The 20,114-nt window shown below is 41.3% G+C and overlaps 1 protein-coding gene across 1 annotated transcript in view; it reads right to left on the bottom strand.

Annotated features, from left to right (window-relative positions):
- Nucleotides 1–4,843: 4,843 nt before the first annotated feature.
- Nucleotides 4,844–20,114, bottom strand: part of LOC107146547 (transmembrane protein 180) — a 29,089-nt gene continuing 13,818 nt past the window's right edge. The window contains exon 4 of the mRNA XM_015490645.1: nt 4,844–4,976. Within this exon, the coding sequence (XP_015346131.1) occupies nt 4,844–4,976 (133 nt within the window). The remainder of the gene's footprint in view (nt 4,977–20,114) is intronic.

Raw genomic sequence — 20,114 nt, 5'->3', positions numbered from 1 at the left:
CCATATTTGTACTGTCTTACCGTAACACACCAGGGTGTTACGGAAAACTCAGAATATGTATCAGAGTCTGCTCCACCTACACTGCCTTCTTATTGAATATGCTCACTCACAGACCAAAGAACTGCAGCCCAGTGAGGACTCCTGGGGTATATCCAGTGGTATCCTGGAGCCTGCTCATTCCAGTTGCTGAAAGCCAGTTAACTTTTCATGATTTTCTCTATATAAATTTATACACAGATACACATACATACATGTGTATACATATATTTACAATTAAATAAATCATATTTTTAAAAAGGTGAGACAGCCCAGCACAGTAGCACATACCTATAATCCCAGCAGCTCAGGAATCTGAGATAGAAAGATCATGAGTTCAAAGCCAGCCTCAGCAACAGTGAGGTCCTAAGCAACTCAGTGAAACCCTGCCTCTAAATAAAATACAAAAAAAAGGGGCTGGGGATATAATCCTTGGTGCCAAATTTTTTTTTTAATAAATAAAGGTGATACCCAAAATGCATTATTTCCTAACTATTTTACTATTATTTATGCTATTGGGGTTATTAATATCTGTCATAGCTGAAACATGATGGTATGCTTCTGCTCATTCCTTCCCAAATCTATGTTTAATTATATCACATTGGCTAAAATAAAAATAAAAATAGTTGCCCTATGGAAATCAGTATAAATTATTGTGGGTTTATTATTGTTGTTTTTATCTAGTTCGGGGTCAGTGAACTTTTTCTGTAAAAAGCCAGATAACACTTTAGGTTGTGAGCCATAGACAGTTTCTCACATAGTATTCTTTGGTTGTTGGATCTCAGTCAGTACAAAAATAGGCCACAGCTTAAATATGGCCCACAGGCTATCCTTTGCCAACCTCTGGTGCAGACTTAAGAAAGTACTAAGGAATGGGCTCGGGGAGTAGATCAGCGGTAGAGCACATGCCTACCAAGTGTGAAACTCCAGATTTCAGCACAGCAAAGAAAAAACTAGTAGTAAGGAAAATGCTAATATTACAAAGTAAACGCAAAACTGTCATATCTATAGCCATAACACTGAAAAGCCCCCCAAAATTAAGGAAATATTCTTCTCATTATTCAAAACCTGTGGTGGGTCTTTGCTGTTTCACTATTGTCTTGCTCAGCAACATAGACAAAGACATAAAACAATATTTAGGTTGGAACTGCATTCTTTAGTTAATGACATGAATTGTTGGGGATGCAAATCAAGCCAAGATGGCGCCTGGCACTTTGCCAGGAGGAGTGGTTTGTGAAGCAATGCCAGCGAGCCATTAAGATGATGAGGATTCCTTATTGGCTGACTGCTGTATCTAAATGATGTTAATTAAGTTAAGCTTTGTGTAATTAGTTAAGCATATATACCTCTGCTGTCCGGCAGAGAAGCGGCTCCTGCTACCTTGGGTGCCCGCTACTTTGAGTTCTCACTCAGTTCCCGCTGAGTTCACTTGCAATAAAGTAGTTCCCGCTTCAACCTTAAAGTTGCTTGTCACCTCTCAGTTATTTTGCCCAGCCGGAGTGCGACAATGAGTAACTTCTTTGATAAACTGAATGGTAACCAAGCAATGATTCATCTTCTTGACTTGGTAACTTTATAGTAAATCATAAAAATTTACAATGAAGTTGGGCACAGTGACACACACCTGTAATCCTACCGACTCAGGAGGCTGAGGCAAGAGGATCCCACGTTCAAAACCAGCCTCAGCAACTTAATGATATCCTCCACAATTTGGCAAGACCCTGTCTCAAAATAAAGTATAAAATGTAGCTCATTGTGCTCCATTTGTATACAATACATCTAAATGCATTCTGCTGTCATGTTAACTAATTAGAAGAAATTTTAAAATAATTTAAAAAAAAAAACTAGAAAAAAAGTAGCTCAGTGGTAAAGCACCCCTGGGTCCAATTCCTGGTACACACAAAAAAAGTGAAATTGTGAGGCTGGGGTTGTGGCTCAGTGGTAGAGAGCTCACCTAGCATATGCAAGGTCCTGGGTTCAATCCTCAGCACCACATAAAAATAAATAAATAAATAAAATATTGTATCCAACTATAATTTAAAAAAAAATATTTAAAAAATTAAATTGTAGGTGTGTGGAGTTTAGAATAAAGAGTATGATTGATTGATTGTTTGATTGATTGGGGTGCTAGGATTGAATCCAGGGCCTCATGCATGCTAACCATGTGCTCTACCACTGAGCTACACCTCAACCTCTGATACATTTTATTCGTTTAAATCATGTTTGATACATCCTTTTATCAACATTTATAATAAGGTTATATGTGTACAAATATATATACTTGTTTTTCAAGGATCAGTTCTTAAGCAACTCTAGCACGCAAATGTATTCATGACTCAGGTTGAGCTTATTATTGTTCTGATTAAATGTTCAGATTAAATCTGAGTGGGCACATGAGATCTGAGTCCATCAGATGAAGGTGGTTGGCTGAACTGAGAGGTCTGGTAGTCAGTTGAGTCTGTGTATGTATGTGCACACATAGGCAAACAAGAAACATCTATGAAGTACAGATCTCAGAGACAGAGAAGCCATCTCAGTTCTTTCCCACTTGTATGAACCAACTCTTAATTTAATAGGGTACAATGTGATGTTTTAGTGTATACATACATGGTAGAAAGATTAAATCAAACTAACATTGCCATTACCTTACATCACCTTTTTTTTGTGATGAAAGCATTTAAACCTATTCTTTTAACAATGTTAAAATGCAAATTGATTAATATTGACCATGGTCACCAGGCTGTGCAATAGATCACTACAACTTACTCAGCTACCTGAAAATTTAGCCAACATTTCACCTTCCCCATCTCTCCAATCTAGACAATCAACCATCACTACCCTCTCCAATCCCTCAGCCTCTGGTAACCATCATTCTACTCTCTCTTTCTCTGAAATAAACTCTTGAATGATGAATGAATTCCATCTATGTGAGATGATGTGGTATTTGTCTTTCTGTGCCTGTCTTATTTCATTTGGCATACATATTCAGCCATATTATTACAAATGACAGAATTTCCTTTTCTTTTAAGGCTGAATAGCATTCTGTCGCGTTCCATGACTAAACACTCAAGTTCACTCCAGCTGAACGGGGCTGCCACGAATAATCACAGAGACAGAGAAATACCACTTTCTTTGGATCCTGTGATGAGTCCTCCTACCTTAGGGGTGGAAAGAGAGAGGAGCATGAGCTGAACCCTTTTATTGGGAAGAAACCATCCAAATAAGGCAAGGGGTACGATGACAAAGGAATAGGTGAGTGTAGCTCAACCTAGACCCATGTTGCTGGGACAATGCCCAAGTCACCATGAAATGTAGTGATTGGTCAGAGCCTCATGCTTCAGGACTGGAAGGCGTGGCTATTCAGAGTGGCTCCCCACAGTATTCCACCGTGTATTCATGCCACACTTTCTCTATCCAATCATCCATTGGACAATTAGGTCACCTCCATAGGTTGGCTATTGTGAATAATGCTAAAATAAACATGGAAGTACAGATATCTCTTTGATATACTGATCTTAATTTCTTTTTTTTTTTGCACATGTATCTAGAAATAAGATGGCTAGGTCATATGGTAATTCTATTTTTAGTTTTTTGAGGAACCTCCACACTTTTTTTTCAAAATAGCTGTAACAATTTCCATTCCCACCAACAATATATCAGAATTCCCTTTTCTTCACATCCTCACCAACATTTGCTATCTTTTTGTCTTTTGATAATAGCCTTCTAAACAGAATGAGGTGAAGTCTCATTGTGGCTTTAATTTGCATTTCCCTTATGATTAGAGATGTTGAGCATATATTCATGTATAGACATGTAGACACTGTTGTGTCTACGGGTATATCTTCCTTTACAAAATGTTTGCCAGATCCTTTGCTCATTTTTAAATCACATTTATTTTCTTGCCATGGAGTTGTTTGAGTTTTTTATATTTTTTGGATATTATCCCCTTATCAGATGCATGTTTTGCAAATATTTTCTCAATCTATGGGTTGTTTCTTCACTGTTTTTGTTTCCTTTGGTATACAGAAACTTTTTAGTTTGATGTAATCCTGATTTGAAGCTTTTCCCCTGTTTCTTCTAGTGGTTTTAGGAATTTAAGTCTTGAATCCATTTGAGTTGATTTTTGTGTATTGTATAAGGGCTCAATATCATTCTTCTGCATATGGATATCCAGTTTTCCCAGCACCATTTATTGAAAAGACTTTCCTTTCCCCATTGTGTGCTCTTGGCCTCTTTGTTGAAAACCCGTTGGCTATAAGCATATGGATTTATTTCTGGGATTTCTATCTTGTTCCATTGGGCAATGTGTCTGCTGTTAATTCCAGTACCATGCTGTTCTGATTTACAATAGCTTTATAATAATATATTTTGAAATCAGGAAGTATGGTGACCTTCTTCATTCTTAATCATAAGAGAATCTACAGATAATGGTGATGCAGTTTTAATGAAAAGAAGAAAAAAATTCTGTCTCATTAATAAATTGGTCAGAGAAGCAGTATAAAGTTTAAAATCGTCAAAGAGAGTAGCGTGCACAGCCAGATGGGCTCTGGGAACTCACATAGCAATTCACTGGTGAAGAGTTACAGGTGTGTCTAGGCTACAAGACCATTTGGAAATAACCAAAAGAAAGGCCTTAACTTATATTTAAATTACAGAGTCAAAAAGTCCTAAGACTTGTTGAACTTATTAATTTTATTTGTTTTGCTTTCTAAACTAATGAGAGGTTTTTAAGATCAGCTTTGCCTTCGGGTCTATGTACACTCCATCACCTGAAGTTGTTTGGATCCTATAGCAGTTGATGCTGTCCTTAAAGAGTTCCTGTGTAGTCTGTGTTGGTCCTGATCGAAAATGGACTCCAAACTAGAATCTGAATTATTGCAATGCCCAGCGGAACCAGGCAAACCAAATAAAATATATGATCTTGATGATCTATAGATGCACTGGGGGAAAAAGTTATAAAACATAGTTAGGTGTTTGTTTTTTTCCTAGTGGCTTCTGTTTTTATTAATTCAAAACTATTTAACAAAAAAAGTTTTGTTATCTAACAATCCATTTAAAAAAGAAAAAAGATATTTTATTGAATAATTTTAATTCTTTCCAATTATTGAATAACCCTTACCTTTTAGTTGCTCATAGGAGAGGAGGCTGACACACAAACCTGTGAGCACAGTACCTGCTGAAACATGCCACAACTACAACCCAGAATGACCAAGTGCCTGGGATAACCAAGGACAGGAGTGAGGACCCAAAGCACACACTCATATTTGTGCACCCTTGTTACACTTCAGTCTTGTTTGTTTGGTTTTGGTACCAGAGATTGAACCCACGGGCACTTAACCACTGAACCATATCCCCTAGCCCTTTTTATTTTGTCTTTTGAGACAGGGTCTTGCTAAGTTGCTCAGGGTCTTGATAAATTGCTGAGGCTGCCTTTGAATTTGCAATTCAATCCTCCTGCCTCAGCCTCCCAAGCCGCTGAGATTATAGGTGCATGCCCAGCTACACTTTGGTTTAAGGCCAAACAATGGGTTTTAAACAAGGTGAGAGGATTTGGACATTCATTTCTAATTCCAAACTTTTACTCAACACAATTAAAGGAATCCAGGGGTAATAATATTTAGGAGCAACCTGGGTAGGTTTTCTACTAAGAACTTCCATTAAGCCCAAATACTTTTAAGGTTCTTAATTATATTCCAAATAGATCATACTTTTTATTTAAATCATATTCAGTAAAAAGGGCTCCTGATTATTCAGATTTTGATTATTCAGTTAGCTCAACTATTCAAAATAGCCCCTCATTAAGCCAAATGAGAAAAGAAATGAAAATGTCAAACTATATGATATAAGATGAGGAAGCAGTTTGCGCTACATTTTCATATTAAAACCAATCACTATTACCAGAACTGATGTATCATTAGTTCATCTAAAGAAAATTGATATTTTTAGATTATTAATATGCTGGGCATTGAGCTACATACTAGGTATTCAACAGTAGCCAGAACTGGTAGGGTCCCTGTCCTCATGGAGCTTACCCCCCATGCAGGTAATAGATCTTATATGCAGATGGTAGATCTTACTCAAATAATTATAAGTAAATTCGATTTACATGCACTTATATGAGACAACTGTAAAAAGTTCAGACTTACTCTTAGCAGGTGGAACCTAGTAAATCAAACTGAGTTCTGAAAAGTAATTACACATTAACTAGAAGTCTGCTGCCTAAAATCGTGTGCAGAACCTCCAACCACCACTACCTCCGCTAAAAGCCATAGCTAAGAATGTCCTTGGTGCTCTGGACTGGATGGCATTCATTAGGGATGACCATCCCCCCAACTGCTGCTCCTCCAGTCTGCCCCTCACCTTGAGTCCTACCTGGTCCAAGAACTTATTACTACCTACCCCCTCTCCATGCTTCTGCTGCTACTTCTCAGGCTCTGAGATAAACACAATGGCCAAGGTCATAGGCTTGACTTCCCCACATACATGCTGACTATAGCTTCTGGAAGTAGCAGAGGCTCTGATAGTGCTGTTTCTCCCAAATTCTCCTTTTTTCTGTGGGTATATAATGTTTGGTTAGCCTAGCATTCCTTCAAGAAAAAATCCTCTCCTTTCTTCCACAAGTAAGCCTGTCCCTGTCCTTAAGACTGTCTCACTCCCACGCTAAGGTCAGACTTGTGCCCCGACTTGGTCAGAGGATTCCATGCCTCATGGTACCACTATTGCTTTCAGTGACTGACATGTGACTTACACAAGGCCTGTCAGTGTCCAACTTTTGCTGTGCTACCAGGACAAGAGTGCATGCTTCTTCATAATCTTGGGCTATTAGGTCCATATAAACCTGGGGCTATGTTGCTTGCAGGAATTAAAAGCTTGAAGCAGACACAGAGGGAAAGTCAGAGAAAAAGGTTTCTGGCACACTTGGGAGCCAGCTCTGCCTGACTTTTCAGATATAAGAATCAGTAAGTTCCTCTTTTATTTAGCCTGTAGTGGATTTCTGTCACATGCAGCCAAAGTGGCCTAAGTAATATACCCTTCCAATTTGAATTGATGCCCATATTGTGTAAACTGACAGCCTCTGACCACTCTAGAGAAAGGATTCAGTGATATATAATTGGCCTCAACCATTAAGGATCCAGGAGGTATGAAACAGCTGAGTGCCTGATTTCTAGAACAAGAAGACATGGTCATGACTGCTTTGGAACTTGATGTTTCGGATGCTCACAACCATCATGCTTCTCTTGCAGATTTGACTATTCACTGATATGAACCACAAGACCCACTAAACAGGAGAACCAGACTAACAATGGGTGCAAGATGCCAAAAAAGGTAACGGAGACCCAGTTCCACTTCAATAGCTGCGTAAATCATACATGTCTCCAACACATAAAAGAAAGGAAGTGGCCTAATCAAGACCTTTAGAGGGGGGAAACCACAGCACTGCATCCATAAGCTGCTTAGTCACGGAATTATTACAGTATGTGCTCCGAAACCCAGGGTTTTATGAAAAGGCTGGTTTCTGCTCAGCAGAGGCACCTCTGTGCTTTTGACTCAGTATTCGATTAGCAGCAGGAGCCCATTATCTTTCTGCATTCTGTAGTTACAACAGATTCCAGTTTTTAAAATATCAAGAAAGCTTTCTCTGCCATACTCTTCTTCCATAATGTTCTGCCTCAGCTTGAGCCCTGAGCAATGGAGTCAGCCAACTCTGACTGAACTTCAGAAACCAACAATATCATCTTTGAAGAAGATTGGAGCCAATCTGTTGGACACCTAGGGTCTGGCCAAGAACCAGGACAGACCATCAGACATATGCATGCAGTCATCTTCACAGAGCAGGCCTGTGAAGGCACAAGATGACTAAAGTCTCATTTATCATCCCAAGCAACATCAGCACAGGGATTGCCCAGATGAGCTCAGCCTGGATTGCTGACTTGAGACATGAATGAATAAAATGGTTGCTTTTTGTGTGTATGTGTTGGGAGGCGGGGTTGCTTTTTTTGGTGCTGGGGATTAAAACCAGGTGCACTTAACCATTAAATCACATCATCAGTCCTTTTTATTTTTTATTTTGAGGCAGGCTCTAAGTTGCTTAGGGCCTCACTAAGTTTCTGAGGATAGTCTCAAATTTTGATCTTACTGCTTCAACCTCCTGAAGTTGCTGGGATTATAGGCACATGCCACAACACCAAATCAAAATGGTTGCTTTTATAACTAATTTTTTAGTCATTATTATGTAGGAAATGCTAACTGGTATCTAATTCCCCAATTTTCAATGTTTTTAACATATTAATGATTAGGATAGACATAGCTGAATTATGTATCAAATAAAACCAATAGAACTTAAAAATATATATATCAAGAAATTGGATTCCTGCTGGGTGTGTGGTGCATGCCTGTAATCCCAGTGGCTCGAGAAGCTGAGGCAGGAGGATCTTGAGTTCAAAGCCAGCTTCAGCAATGGTGAGGCACTAAGCAACTCAGTGAGACCCTGTCTCTAAATAAAATACAAAATAGGGCTTGGATGTGGCTCAGTGGTCGAGTTCAATCCCTAGTAACCCCCACCAAAAAAAGAAAAAAAGAAATTAGATTCCTGCTGTCAGGGTCTCTCTACGGAATATTTTCCATCTCTAGGATAGAATTGTCTTTATCTATTTTTTTTTTTTTTTTGCACAGAGAGGGGGCATGAAGAACACGTGTGGCAAAGTTTCCTATGGGCACAAGACAACATGCACAAAGACCGCCTGAAAGAGGCACTCAAGGGCAGCCAGGGGACAAACGTTTCAATGAATAGGCAATCTGGCATTTGTTAGAAGACACAATACTTTCAAGCTTATATCCTTATCACTGACATTGCCACCATCTTAATGGATTCAGACTCTGCAGTAGTCCCTGTGATTTCCCCACTACCTCACTGAATCTCTTGACACTCTTCAAATATTTCCTTGGTGTTTCTGCTTCTTTCTTAAGATGCCTTTTTTCTCCTGAAATATGATTCTAAGCCAGAGACATGCCCATGACTTGAGAGAATTTCTCTTCTCTCTCACATTACATTCATTCTACTGGGAGATGAATGAACCTATTGACTAGTGAGGCTATATTTCTTTCAGAATGTCATCACCTCTCATTGCCAACCTTAACAACACTTTTTAATGAATCTCTGGTAGAAAAATAGTTCTTACGCACTGCTTAGGGCTTCATTTGTTCACCAGGTATTTATTGCACACATACTGTCGTAAGTGCTTAAGATACAGAATAAATTAATCAACTTCGATTCCTGCCCTCCACAAAGCCTACCTGCTAGTGGAAACAAACAGACCATTAAAAAATATATTTAACATCATCTTATAATAATAATAATTGCACTTCTGCTCATGGAAAAAAATTGCACCCAATTTTCTCACAATCTTCGAAACAAAAATAATCTACCTGCAGGTAATAATATCCTAAAATATTACTCTTTGGTATCCTTTACCTAATTTTCTTAGCTTACTACGAAAAGTAAGATGTAGAGGTAAAGGGGGACCATGATGTAAATTATCATACTCTCACCTCAAATTGTATCCTCTGTAGGATCTTCCTCATCACAAAACTAAAATGAAGCCTGGCTCCTTTCCACTCTCTTATTTTTCCTATCAATATTGTCTCCAAGAAAACAAGTATAAAATTAATAAGGTTGCTCTCTGATAGCATCAGTAAAATAATTTTATCATCATTAGAATAAAAATAGACAATCCAACCAATGGAATAAACCAAAATCAGCATCAATGGGCACCCCTACAGAATAAAGAGATGCTCAGTATTGCAAAGGCCAAGAAACTCAAATAAGACTTAAGTAGTAGGGTAGTCTCTTCTGAATTAGGGTCAGGAAAACAAGTCCACATAAATAGTTGCTACCTCAAGTATAGAGAGGAAATTTCTTCTAGGGTCAGCCTGAAACAAGGGTAACAAGTTTTAGCAGGCTTACTATGTATGTGGCCCTGTATCTCAATTGGCTTGGACTGCCATAACAAAATACTATAGACTGCATTGATTGGGAGGCCTCGTCAACAAAAATTTATTTTTTCACATTTCCAGAGGCTGGAAGTCTTAGATTAGGGTGCCAGTTTGGTCAGATTCTAGTGAAAGCCCTTTTCTTGGCTTGCAGACAGTTGTATCCTCCCCCATGGTAGAGACAGAGAGAGCATGCTCTCTCCTTCTCTCCCTCTTCCCACCCCACCCTCTGTTTTTTAATTGGTGCTGGGGTTTAAATTCTGGGCCTTGCCCATACTAAGCACACATCCACCTCTGAGCTACATAAGAGCACTAATCCTATTACGCAGGTCCCACTCTCATGTCATTGTCTAGACCTAATTATCATCCACAGGCTTCATCTCCAAATACCATTGCATTGTGAGTTGCTACTTTGAGGAGACAATTAAGTGCATAGCATTCTGTTGGATACTTTCCTCTTGTTGATGCTAATCTTCACAACCCTAAAGACCACAAGGAAGTTTAGGTTAATTAAGTTGCCCAAAGTTACACAACTAGTGAGTTTGGAGCTGGAGCTGAGACTTTTACCTAAAACATTTTATCTGAACTAAAAATCTCTCCAAGAAAAACTGATACCTCTAATCTAAATTTATCAGAAGGAAAAAAACTCAGTCTTTGAGAAAGTTAAATATTCTCCATGGAAATATCAGGTATATTCATAGCATTATATGATCACACTGAGATCTTGAAAAATCTAAATATTTAATTCCCTATATGCCAATTTTTCTTTGCCAGAGATTGGGGGATATGGTTCATGTTTCCATATATAAAAACTAAATGAAAAAAGTAACAATGTAATATTCTTCCAAAATACACCATAAGGTTGATCATCTCCTGCTTTGGATATAATCTTGTCCTCAGGTGGTCCCTTTGCAACAAAAACACAAAGACTCTATTTATAGAAGTAAATAAAAAAGTGGGCTATGGGGAAGAAATCAATAGTGTATCATTGCTAATTCTGTGGCAAATTCTGGGGCTGGAGCTCTTATCTAGCATGTCTAAGGCCTTGGGTTCCACCTCCACGCTGAAAAAAAAAATTTAATACAAAAATCAGGATATATATTATTATGGTCCTAAGAACTTCTGGACAGAATTCCCCCACAAAAATTTCACATCACAGCCCCATTTCTGAAGTACCATCAGTAAACTTATTCAGTCTCAATTGTAATCTTTTGGGCCAAATGTTAACAATTTAGATTACTCTAAGTGCTTATGTCCACTATAATTAGCAACAGAACTTTCATTTATTTCTTGCAGTACTGGGGACTGAACCTAGGGGCACTCTACGGCCGAAGGACATTCACAGCTCTTTTTACTTTTTCTTCTGAGACAGGAGCTCACTAAATTGCCCAGGCTGACCTCAAATTCTCAATGCTCCTGCCACAGCCTCCTGAGAATTTGGGCTACAGGCCTAGGCCACTGTACCCAGCCTGCATATGTATTTAATCCTGACTTCCCAAATATACAGTGCTGGGGCAGAGGGGAAGTCACGTCTCAACAAAGAACAAAATTTGAGACAGAATTTATGGAATGTTCTAACTGTTGACTATTTCTAGTTCTTCTAGTGATCCATAGCAGGCTTTAAGCTCTTTATAGAAGAGTGTTTATTTTTTATTTGTTTGCTTGTTTGATTGTTTTTTTTCACTTTTGCAAGACTATGTGTTTCAATGGACTCATAGATAAAGAATATATAAAAAACATTAGCCAGGTGTGGTAGCTCACACCTGTAATCCAGCTACTGGAGAGGCAGGAGGATTCCAAGTTCAAGGACAACCTGGGCATCTTAACAAGTCCCTATCACAAAATAAAAAGTAAAAAGAGCTGGGGATGTAGCTTGGTGGTAGAGTGCCCATGGAGTAGATTCCTGTTACTGAAAAAAAAAAAAAAAAAAAGAGTCTTTAAAAACATTAATAAAGAAATTTATAATAAGCATTTCAAAACTATAGCAAAATTAACAGCATGATGCTGGGTCTCACCCTCTAGAGTGTTGCCCTTCCCCTGGGGGATGGGGATGGGGGTGCCCCCCTCCTATGCAAGTCATGGGTCTCCCCCTCTCCAGGGTTGCCCCTCTTCTGGGGGATGGGGCCACATGACCCTCCTGTGCCAGAGATGGGGCTCCCCCTCTTGTGGGGTGCCCTTTCTCTAGAAGATAGGGGCACCCCTCCTCCTCTAGGGATGGGTTCCCCCCCTCTCAGGGGATGTGCCCCCATAGGGGATGGGGGCACCTCTCTTCTAGGAATGGGAGATGCCCTTTTTTGTGGGATGCCCTTTCTCTAGAAGATGGAGCCACCCCTCCTCCTCTAGAGATGGGTCACCCCTCTCAGTGGGTGTGCCACTGCTAGGGGATGGGGGTGTCCCTACTCCTCTAGGGATGGGGTAACCTTCGGGGAGTGCCCCTTCTTTAGAAATCTGGGTGCCCCTCCTTTAGGGATGGGGTCCCCATCTCAAAGTATTCCCCAGGTCCCCATCCTCTAGGGATGGGATCCCCTTCTCGAGGGGTGCCCCTCCTCTATGATGGGGTCTCCCTCTTCTAGGAATGGAGTCTGCCTCTCAGGGGGTTCCTAGTTCCCCATTCTGTAGGGATGAGGTCCCCCTCCACTAAGGATGGAGTCCCCCTCTCAAGCGGTACATCTCCGTTAGGGGATGGGGGTGGGCGCATCTTTTTCTAGGGATGGGGTCCCCCTCTTGGGGGATGGATGTGCCTCCACTAGGGGATGGGGGAGGGTTCCCCTCCACTTTGGGGACCCCGCCTCTCAGGAAGTGTGCCTCCACTAGAGGATGGGGCCAGGCACCCCTCCTGAGTGATAAATGGGGCTTCCTCTCTTGTAGGGTACCTCTTCTCTGGGCAATGGGGTACGCCAACTCTAGGGACTGGGTCTCCGTCTCCTGGCATGCCCCTCCCTAGGGGAGGGTACACTTCCACTAGGAAAGGTGTCCCCCTCTCAAAGGGGTGCCCCTCTCTAGGGGATGGGACTCTCCCACTTGGGGGTTGCCCCTCCTCTGGGGGATGAGGGCGTCCCTCCTCTGCAAAAAATGGGGTCCACCACTTGGGTGTGCCCCTCTTCTAAGGGATGGGGTGCCCCACCTTTAAGGATGGTGTCCCCCTCTTTAGGGGTGCCCCTCCTCTATGTAATGAGGTACCCTTCCTCCTCTAGGGATGGGATCCCCATCTCCAGGGGTGCCCCTCATCTAATGACTGGATCCAACTATTGAGGGGTTCCCCCTCCTCTAGGGACTAGGTTCCCATCTCAAGGGGTACCCCTCCTCTAGGGAATGGGGTGCCCCACATGTAGGGACTGGGTTCCCCTCTCAAGGAATGCCCATCTTGATAAAGAATATATAAAGAACATTAGCCAGGTGTGGTAGCTCATACCTGTAATCCAGCTACTGGGGGGTTACCCCTCCTCTCGGGGGTTGCCCCTCCTCTAGGGACACGGTGCCCCTCTTGATCAGTGCCCCTCCTCTAGGGAATTGGGGCTCTCCTCCTCTAGGGTTGGGGTTCACCTCTTGGGGGCTGCCCCTCATCCAGGGGATGGGGGCAACCCTCTTCTACAGATTTGGTCCCCCTCTGGGGGGGGTGACCCAATTCTAGGGGATGGGGGGCCTGTGCCCTTCCTCCTAGAGGGATAGGGGATGGGTTTCCCTTCTCATGGGTGCCCCTCCTCTAGGGATGGGGGCATGTGCACCCCTCCTCCTCAAGGGATGTGGTCCCACTCTTGGGGGGTGCTCCTCCTCTAGGGAATGGATCTCCCTCTTGAGGGGTGCCCACCCTCTAGGGAATGAGGTACCCCCCACTAGGGATTGTGTCCCCCTTCCAGGGGAGTCCCTCATCTAGGTAATGGGGGAGCCCATCTTCTGTGAAGAATGGGGTCCATGACTCAAGGGTGCCCCTCTTCTAAGGTATGGGGTGCCCTCCCCTAGGAATGGGGTCCCCCTCTGGAGGGAAGCCCTTCCTCTAGGGAATGGGGGTGTCCCTCCTCCTCTAGGGATAAGATTTCCCTCTCAGGGGTGCCCCTTTTCTAGGGACTGTGTCCCTCTCTCCAGTGGTGCCCTTCCTCTAGGGGATGGGGTGCCCTTCCTTTAGGGAAGGTGTCCCCCTATCGAGGGGTACCCCTCCTCTAGAGGATGGGGATGTCCCTCCTCCAGGGACTGGATGCCCCTCTCAAGGGGTGCCCCTCCTCTAATTGATGGGGCTCCCCCTCTTGGGGGTTGCCCCTCCTCTGGGGGATGGGGTTGGGGGACCCTCTCCTGTGCAAAGGATGCTGAATTAATTGATAATCATGAAAGAAAAAAATTCACTAGCACCAAGATTGATTTCTTCCAAAGTAATCTCATCGTCATAAAACTACTACATTAGTCTGGTTTTACTACTATAGTCAATCTCTATTTAAAAAAAAAAAAAAACTTTTTTAAGAAAAAAGCAGTTTTAGAATTTATTATAATGATTAGGCACATGTAAGTAAACATGAAAAATATTTGCGTATCTTGTAAGACAAAGCTCTGGGATTATTTTTATTTGTAGATGTTTCACCTTTAGACAATTCATTTTGAATCTTTTCCTTTGCTAGAGTTGAAACCATTTTGTTTACTATGTCACTGAGAGAAAAGTCATATTCTCAGCTTTCTAAGCTTTCTTCATAAATATAATTTTGGAAGGATCTATTGAGAAGCTTTCAGACAAAAGACAAGCAAAACAATGCTTCATATAAAAGGTATAGAAACCAATTTATTTGGCTGGGGATGTAGCTCAGGATAGAATACTTGCCCAGCATGCAGAAACCTAGGTTCAGTCCCTAGCACTGAAAATAAAAACTAAGACAAACACTTGTATACATAGACTGGTCATAGACAGTATTTCTTTCTTTCTTTTTTTAAAAAATACTTTCATTTTATTTATTTGTATTTATGTGGTGCTGAGGATTGAACCCAGTGCCTCACACATGCTAGGCAAGCACTCCACCAACTGAGCTACAACCCCAGCCCCTGTATGTCTTATGTAATACATTTAATCTAGTTACCCACAACAAATCAACAGATGACAGTGAAATTCAATATGTAAATGGACAGACTGTAGCTCCTGGTGAAAATGTATCTTTCTATTCCAGAATCTCCTGTCAAGCAGCAGGAATTTGGCCAGAACTAGAGGACACTACTAGCACATGGAGTGGGTACAGTGCCTTGCAATGGGTAACAAGCAATCAAGCACCAAGCTTGTGTTCCTCCTACATTCGCTGCTTATCTTGCCCTGGACTTAGCTCATTGTACGACTTGCCCTTCTGCCTCAGTCACTAATGCCATGTAAGCTCTCAAGGACAGAGAGAGATAAAGTCTTATGACTCTGTATCCTGGCTCCCAGTAGCTCTCAGCTCAGATTAACACCTAATAGAAACTCCGTGAATATTTGCTGTAAGAAGAATGCAAACATTCTTAGTTGGTCAGATAGGAGGAAATTCTATAGCATATTAGAATTCTATAACATACTAAAATTTCACAAATTTTTGTGAAAAATCAAACTTGTGTTGTAATTTTTAGTAGAAGTTATGTGTATAAAATAGTTGATGATCCATTTCTATTTATACCTCATGAAGTCCCTTATCCCAATTAGAAGAGACTTATGCTGGTTTTCTTGCCCCAGGTACCCCAGTTTTAGATCTCCATTAATAACAAACTTTACTATTATACATACTGGCTACTGGTCAGTATATATGTGGATCACTAAGAAGTAAATAGATCTATTAAACATGGTGAAATAATCTTCTGTGTAGAACTAATATTTCTTTGAATGTACTAATAAATCAATATATTTTGAAAACAGCAAAGGGAAGAATAATACCCCTTGGCTATACAGTTCTGTGTAACAGTGGAATCATAACCAGATATTAGAAAACTTACCTGTAAGTTTATAATTCATTTCAAGTAGCCTTTTTTTTTTTTTCTAAATTCTTTACACTGGTGAGTCTCACAGTACTCTCTGATTGTCAAACCATATCCTGCTAAGTGTACAGTTAGCCTCTGGACTTTTAGTCAGGCACTTTCAGATTAGCAACAGCTAGCTACCTGAGGCCACCAGATGTCAAGGTTTAATTATCACTCAAAGATAAATGATACTTAAGTGCCTGAATTTATATCTCTAAAAATGCTTATGGTACAATGAAACCAGTTTGCCAACGTGTCCAAGCTGCCAACATGTCACTTTACTGAGCCAACAAAAATTAGTCCCTAGAGCCTCTGTTTTCAAGGCAGACAATCTTTATGTTCCCCATGCTGGCTGCACAATGGAAAAGATAGTGAGCTCTAAGAGACGCTGACACCTGAAAAGAATATGGAAGGAAAAAAAAAAAAAAAAAGATACTGATGCCTGGTTCTCACCTCCAGAAACGATTTAACTGGTCTAGGATGTGACCTGGGCATCCGGGTTTTTTCAAGCTCCAAGTGATTCTAATGTGCAACGAGGTTAAGAACTTTTACTTTAGGATCTTTATATTCTTCGAGAATACAAAGACAACTATTGTGCATCACCTGAAAACCACCAGGGGTACAGATGCTGTATTTTGTGAAAGATGGCGCTAGTTAAAGATGTCACTGAACACTTCTTAGCAGGAGGAGGACACAGTGTGAATTTTGTGTTAGAACACTTTGGCAGTGGTTGGAAAGAAGGCCTGGAGGAGAGCAAAAATGGAAGCTTAGCTACTAGTTGCCTACCATGTAACAAGCAGTCATGATATGAGGGTAGATAAAATAGTTTCTGACACTAGGAACCTACAATCGTTAAGGAGATGGACATGAGTCAATTGTAGCACAGAGAGGTGAATACTATGATTATGACAAACTGATGTGACTCCATTTTTTGAAAATAAATAAATAACAGCAGCTTCTACCTCAAGGCCTGTCCTAAGGAAGGGGGTGTGACCCTTGTCCTTGGAAAAACCCACAGAGCCTTTCTAGGCACATACCCACTCGGCTGAGTTGTTTGTCTGCAAATAACAGGAGAGGTCTGTGGTGCCAGGTGTCCCTGACTCAGTTAGGCTAGGTGAGGACCCATTAGCAACCCCTTAGCAACCACCAATCAGCATGAGACAGAGAAAATACCTGGAATGCCAGATGACCCCCCAGTAGTTTATGGTGGTTGATAACATGTTGGGAAACCATGTAGTTTAGCAATACACCCCTTGTGGCTTAAATCAATCAGTTCAAAGGAATCTCCCTCTTGTACTAACCCCTTACCCAACTTGTTCCCGCCATTGAATGTGCTAATCAATGTTAAGAGTTGTTGTTTGATTTTCCCGCGGTACGGAATGATTTGCTGTATGATGTTGTGATGCATAGAGTATCCCCCCAAAACCTATAAAATCTCACTGAACAAAGGACTGGGACTCACTCCCTGGGACTGCTGTGTCAGAAATGGTTGTGATTCCAGGCTTGAGCTTGCAATAAAGACTCTTGTGTGATTGCATCGGATTCTTCTCCTGGAGGTCTACTGGGGTCCCACGAATCTGGCATTACAATTAGAAGGGTATATGAAACATAATGATGGCTAAAAGTGCTGTGGTCATAACTAATTCCAGAAGCCTTCACAGAGGAAGAGATGTCAGCTGTGACATCTGTGACGTCTGGAGGAATGTCAAATCGTCTAATAGTGGAGTTTGAGAAGTACAGACTTGACCCTACAAGGAAGAAAGTATTAATAATGTTAAACTAATGAGTAACAATATCAGATTTGCCTTTTAGAAGATCAACCTACAGTGTAGAGAATTCTTTGAAGGGAGGTTAGCCAAGTAGCAGAGAAAGAAACAATGGAAGACCAATTGAAAACCAAAGAGTGATTTTATATGAGAAATTCTGGTGTGGGTCTGAGCTGAAGCACTCTAACAGGGAAGGTGAAGAGGACACTGACACTCACATGCAGCAGTGTGGCTGGGCACAAAATAACTGAGCTGCCACAAAGCCTTGTAGGTTCAAACAGCAACTCTTTATTCCCGAACTCTCACCGGCACGCTACACATACTTCCCAGGAACAACACTCCCTCCACCCGGCTCCGCGCGCCAATTCTCCCGGAATCCCACGAGAACTCAACGGGAACTCCAAAGTAGCAGGGCGCCTGAGGCAGCAGGATCCGTCCTAATCCCTGAGCCGCCCTATTCCTGAGCAGGGTCACCTTTCAACCATTCCCTCTGGCAAAATGCCAGGCATCATTCCGACTAAACTGTGGCTCTCAACACTCACACTGAGGTTACGGAGTTAGAATCAACAGAATGTGGTGATCCCTGATGAGAGAGCCACAAAAGTTGCAATTGAGTAAACGTGTGTGAGGAAATGAGAAGGAAGTTGAGTGTGGACTGCTCTGGACCACATTTCCTCCATAGAATGTGAAGGAGTTCTTTCTCAGTCCCAGTTTCTCCATCTATTAGATGACTGTTTTCCACCTGCATTGGGAAAGCTGCTCAAAGTCCAGGTAGCATTAAAAGCTGCAAGCAGTACTGTAGTAGAAAATCACAGTGGGCCAAGCCAACGGTGCACACCTGTAATCCCTGCAGTTTGGGAGGCGGAGGCAGAAGGATTGTGTGAGTTCAAAGCCAGCCTCAGCAAAAGTGAGACTTGCCAAGCCTCTCAGTGAAACCCTATCTCTAAAGAAAATACAAAATAGGGCTGGGGATGTGACTCAGTGGTCGAGTGCCCCTGAGTTCAATCCCCAGTATCATCCCCCGCTCCCCAAAAAAATAAAAAGAAAAGAAAATCAAGGTGGCTGAAAGGGGACAGGAACAGACTCAGGTAGAAGATTCAAGGCCTTTAATCTTCTATTATAGCTTATTCATTGATTCATGTGAGAGCATGGAGAAGTAACAGCCTAGACTTCCTCTGGCAGCCACGGAACCTGATAAAACACCTGTCACTAACCTACAGGTTCTTGAATTTTTCCCCAACTCCCTTCTGTAAGACTGGAAGACGCCGCACCACACTACGAATGGAAGACACCATACAACACAGATCACTGAAGAGGTTCCGCTTTATTACAAAAGGCTGTGGGTTTATATAGGTCTAAGGAGAGGTAGCAGGGCTGAGGTAGATAACGGGTCGCCCGTCTATTGGCAAGCTCTTCCATATGTCAGTTCTGGAGCCCAAGAAGTTAATTCTTATTGGGGCTAAGGCTTCCCACCAGCAGGATTTGAACATTGGTGCCGGCGGGAACGTTTTGTGCCAGTGAAAGAAAAAAAAGAGGAGAAAGAGGGTCGTTAGGCGCCATGTTGGGGTTTTTCTCTGGGGTGCTGCTGCCGTTTTATGTTTTCCCAACACCTTCAGTGTACGCTGAATACATCAGCAATGAGGAAAGCTATTAAAAAGTGTCGAATCAGGTCATTACTCTGCCCCAAATTCTCCAATCATAATTCTTTTAGGAGATGCATGCTCAATTATCAGGGGTAGCACGCCATTATATCTGCAACTTGCCTTAAAATGGTTCAGAAAACAAAAGATACACACCCACATAGACACAGATAAAGCAAAGATGCAAAAACTGTTAACAACTATCGAATCTAAAGAGTCACTATGTGTATTTTCTTGTGCTTTTCTTTAAACTTTTTTGTGTATTTAAAATTTTTTATAATGAAAAGATGTGAGAATAAAACAAGAGGGTTTGATTGTTAAATATAGGGTAGATGTGTTGATAAATGTGATAAAACTAATGTAGTAAAATGTAAACAGTTGAATCAAGATGTGATCACTATACAACTTTTAAACATTTTTTTTTATTTTTGAAAACATTCAAAATAAAACTCTGGGAGGAAAAGTAGTTTAAATAAAGAAACAAAAATAAAAAACAATATTTTTGTGGTGCTGGGAATTGAACACAGGGCCTTGTGTATGTGAGGCTAGCACTCTACCAACTGAGCTATATCCCCAGCCTTCTGGAAGGAAAAGTTGTAAGAATAAAATTAAATAAATCCTCGCATATGTAGAAAATCCTATAGAATTGACAAAAACAAAAACAAAACTTCATGGGACTAAGAAATTATGATAGCAAGGTTGTCAAATCCAAGATTAACATAAAAAA

Source organism: Marmota marmota, unplaced genomic scaffold (assembly GCF_001458135.2).
Source record: "Marmota marmota marmota unplaced genomic scaffold, marMar, whole genome shotgun sequence".
Taxonomy (NCBI): Eukaryota; Metazoa; Chordata; class Mammalia; order Rodentia; family Sciuridae; genus Marmota; species Marmota marmota.
The sequence above is the reverse complement of the archived record's forward strand: the minus strand, read 5'-3'. Positions and strand labels throughout refer to the sequence as shown.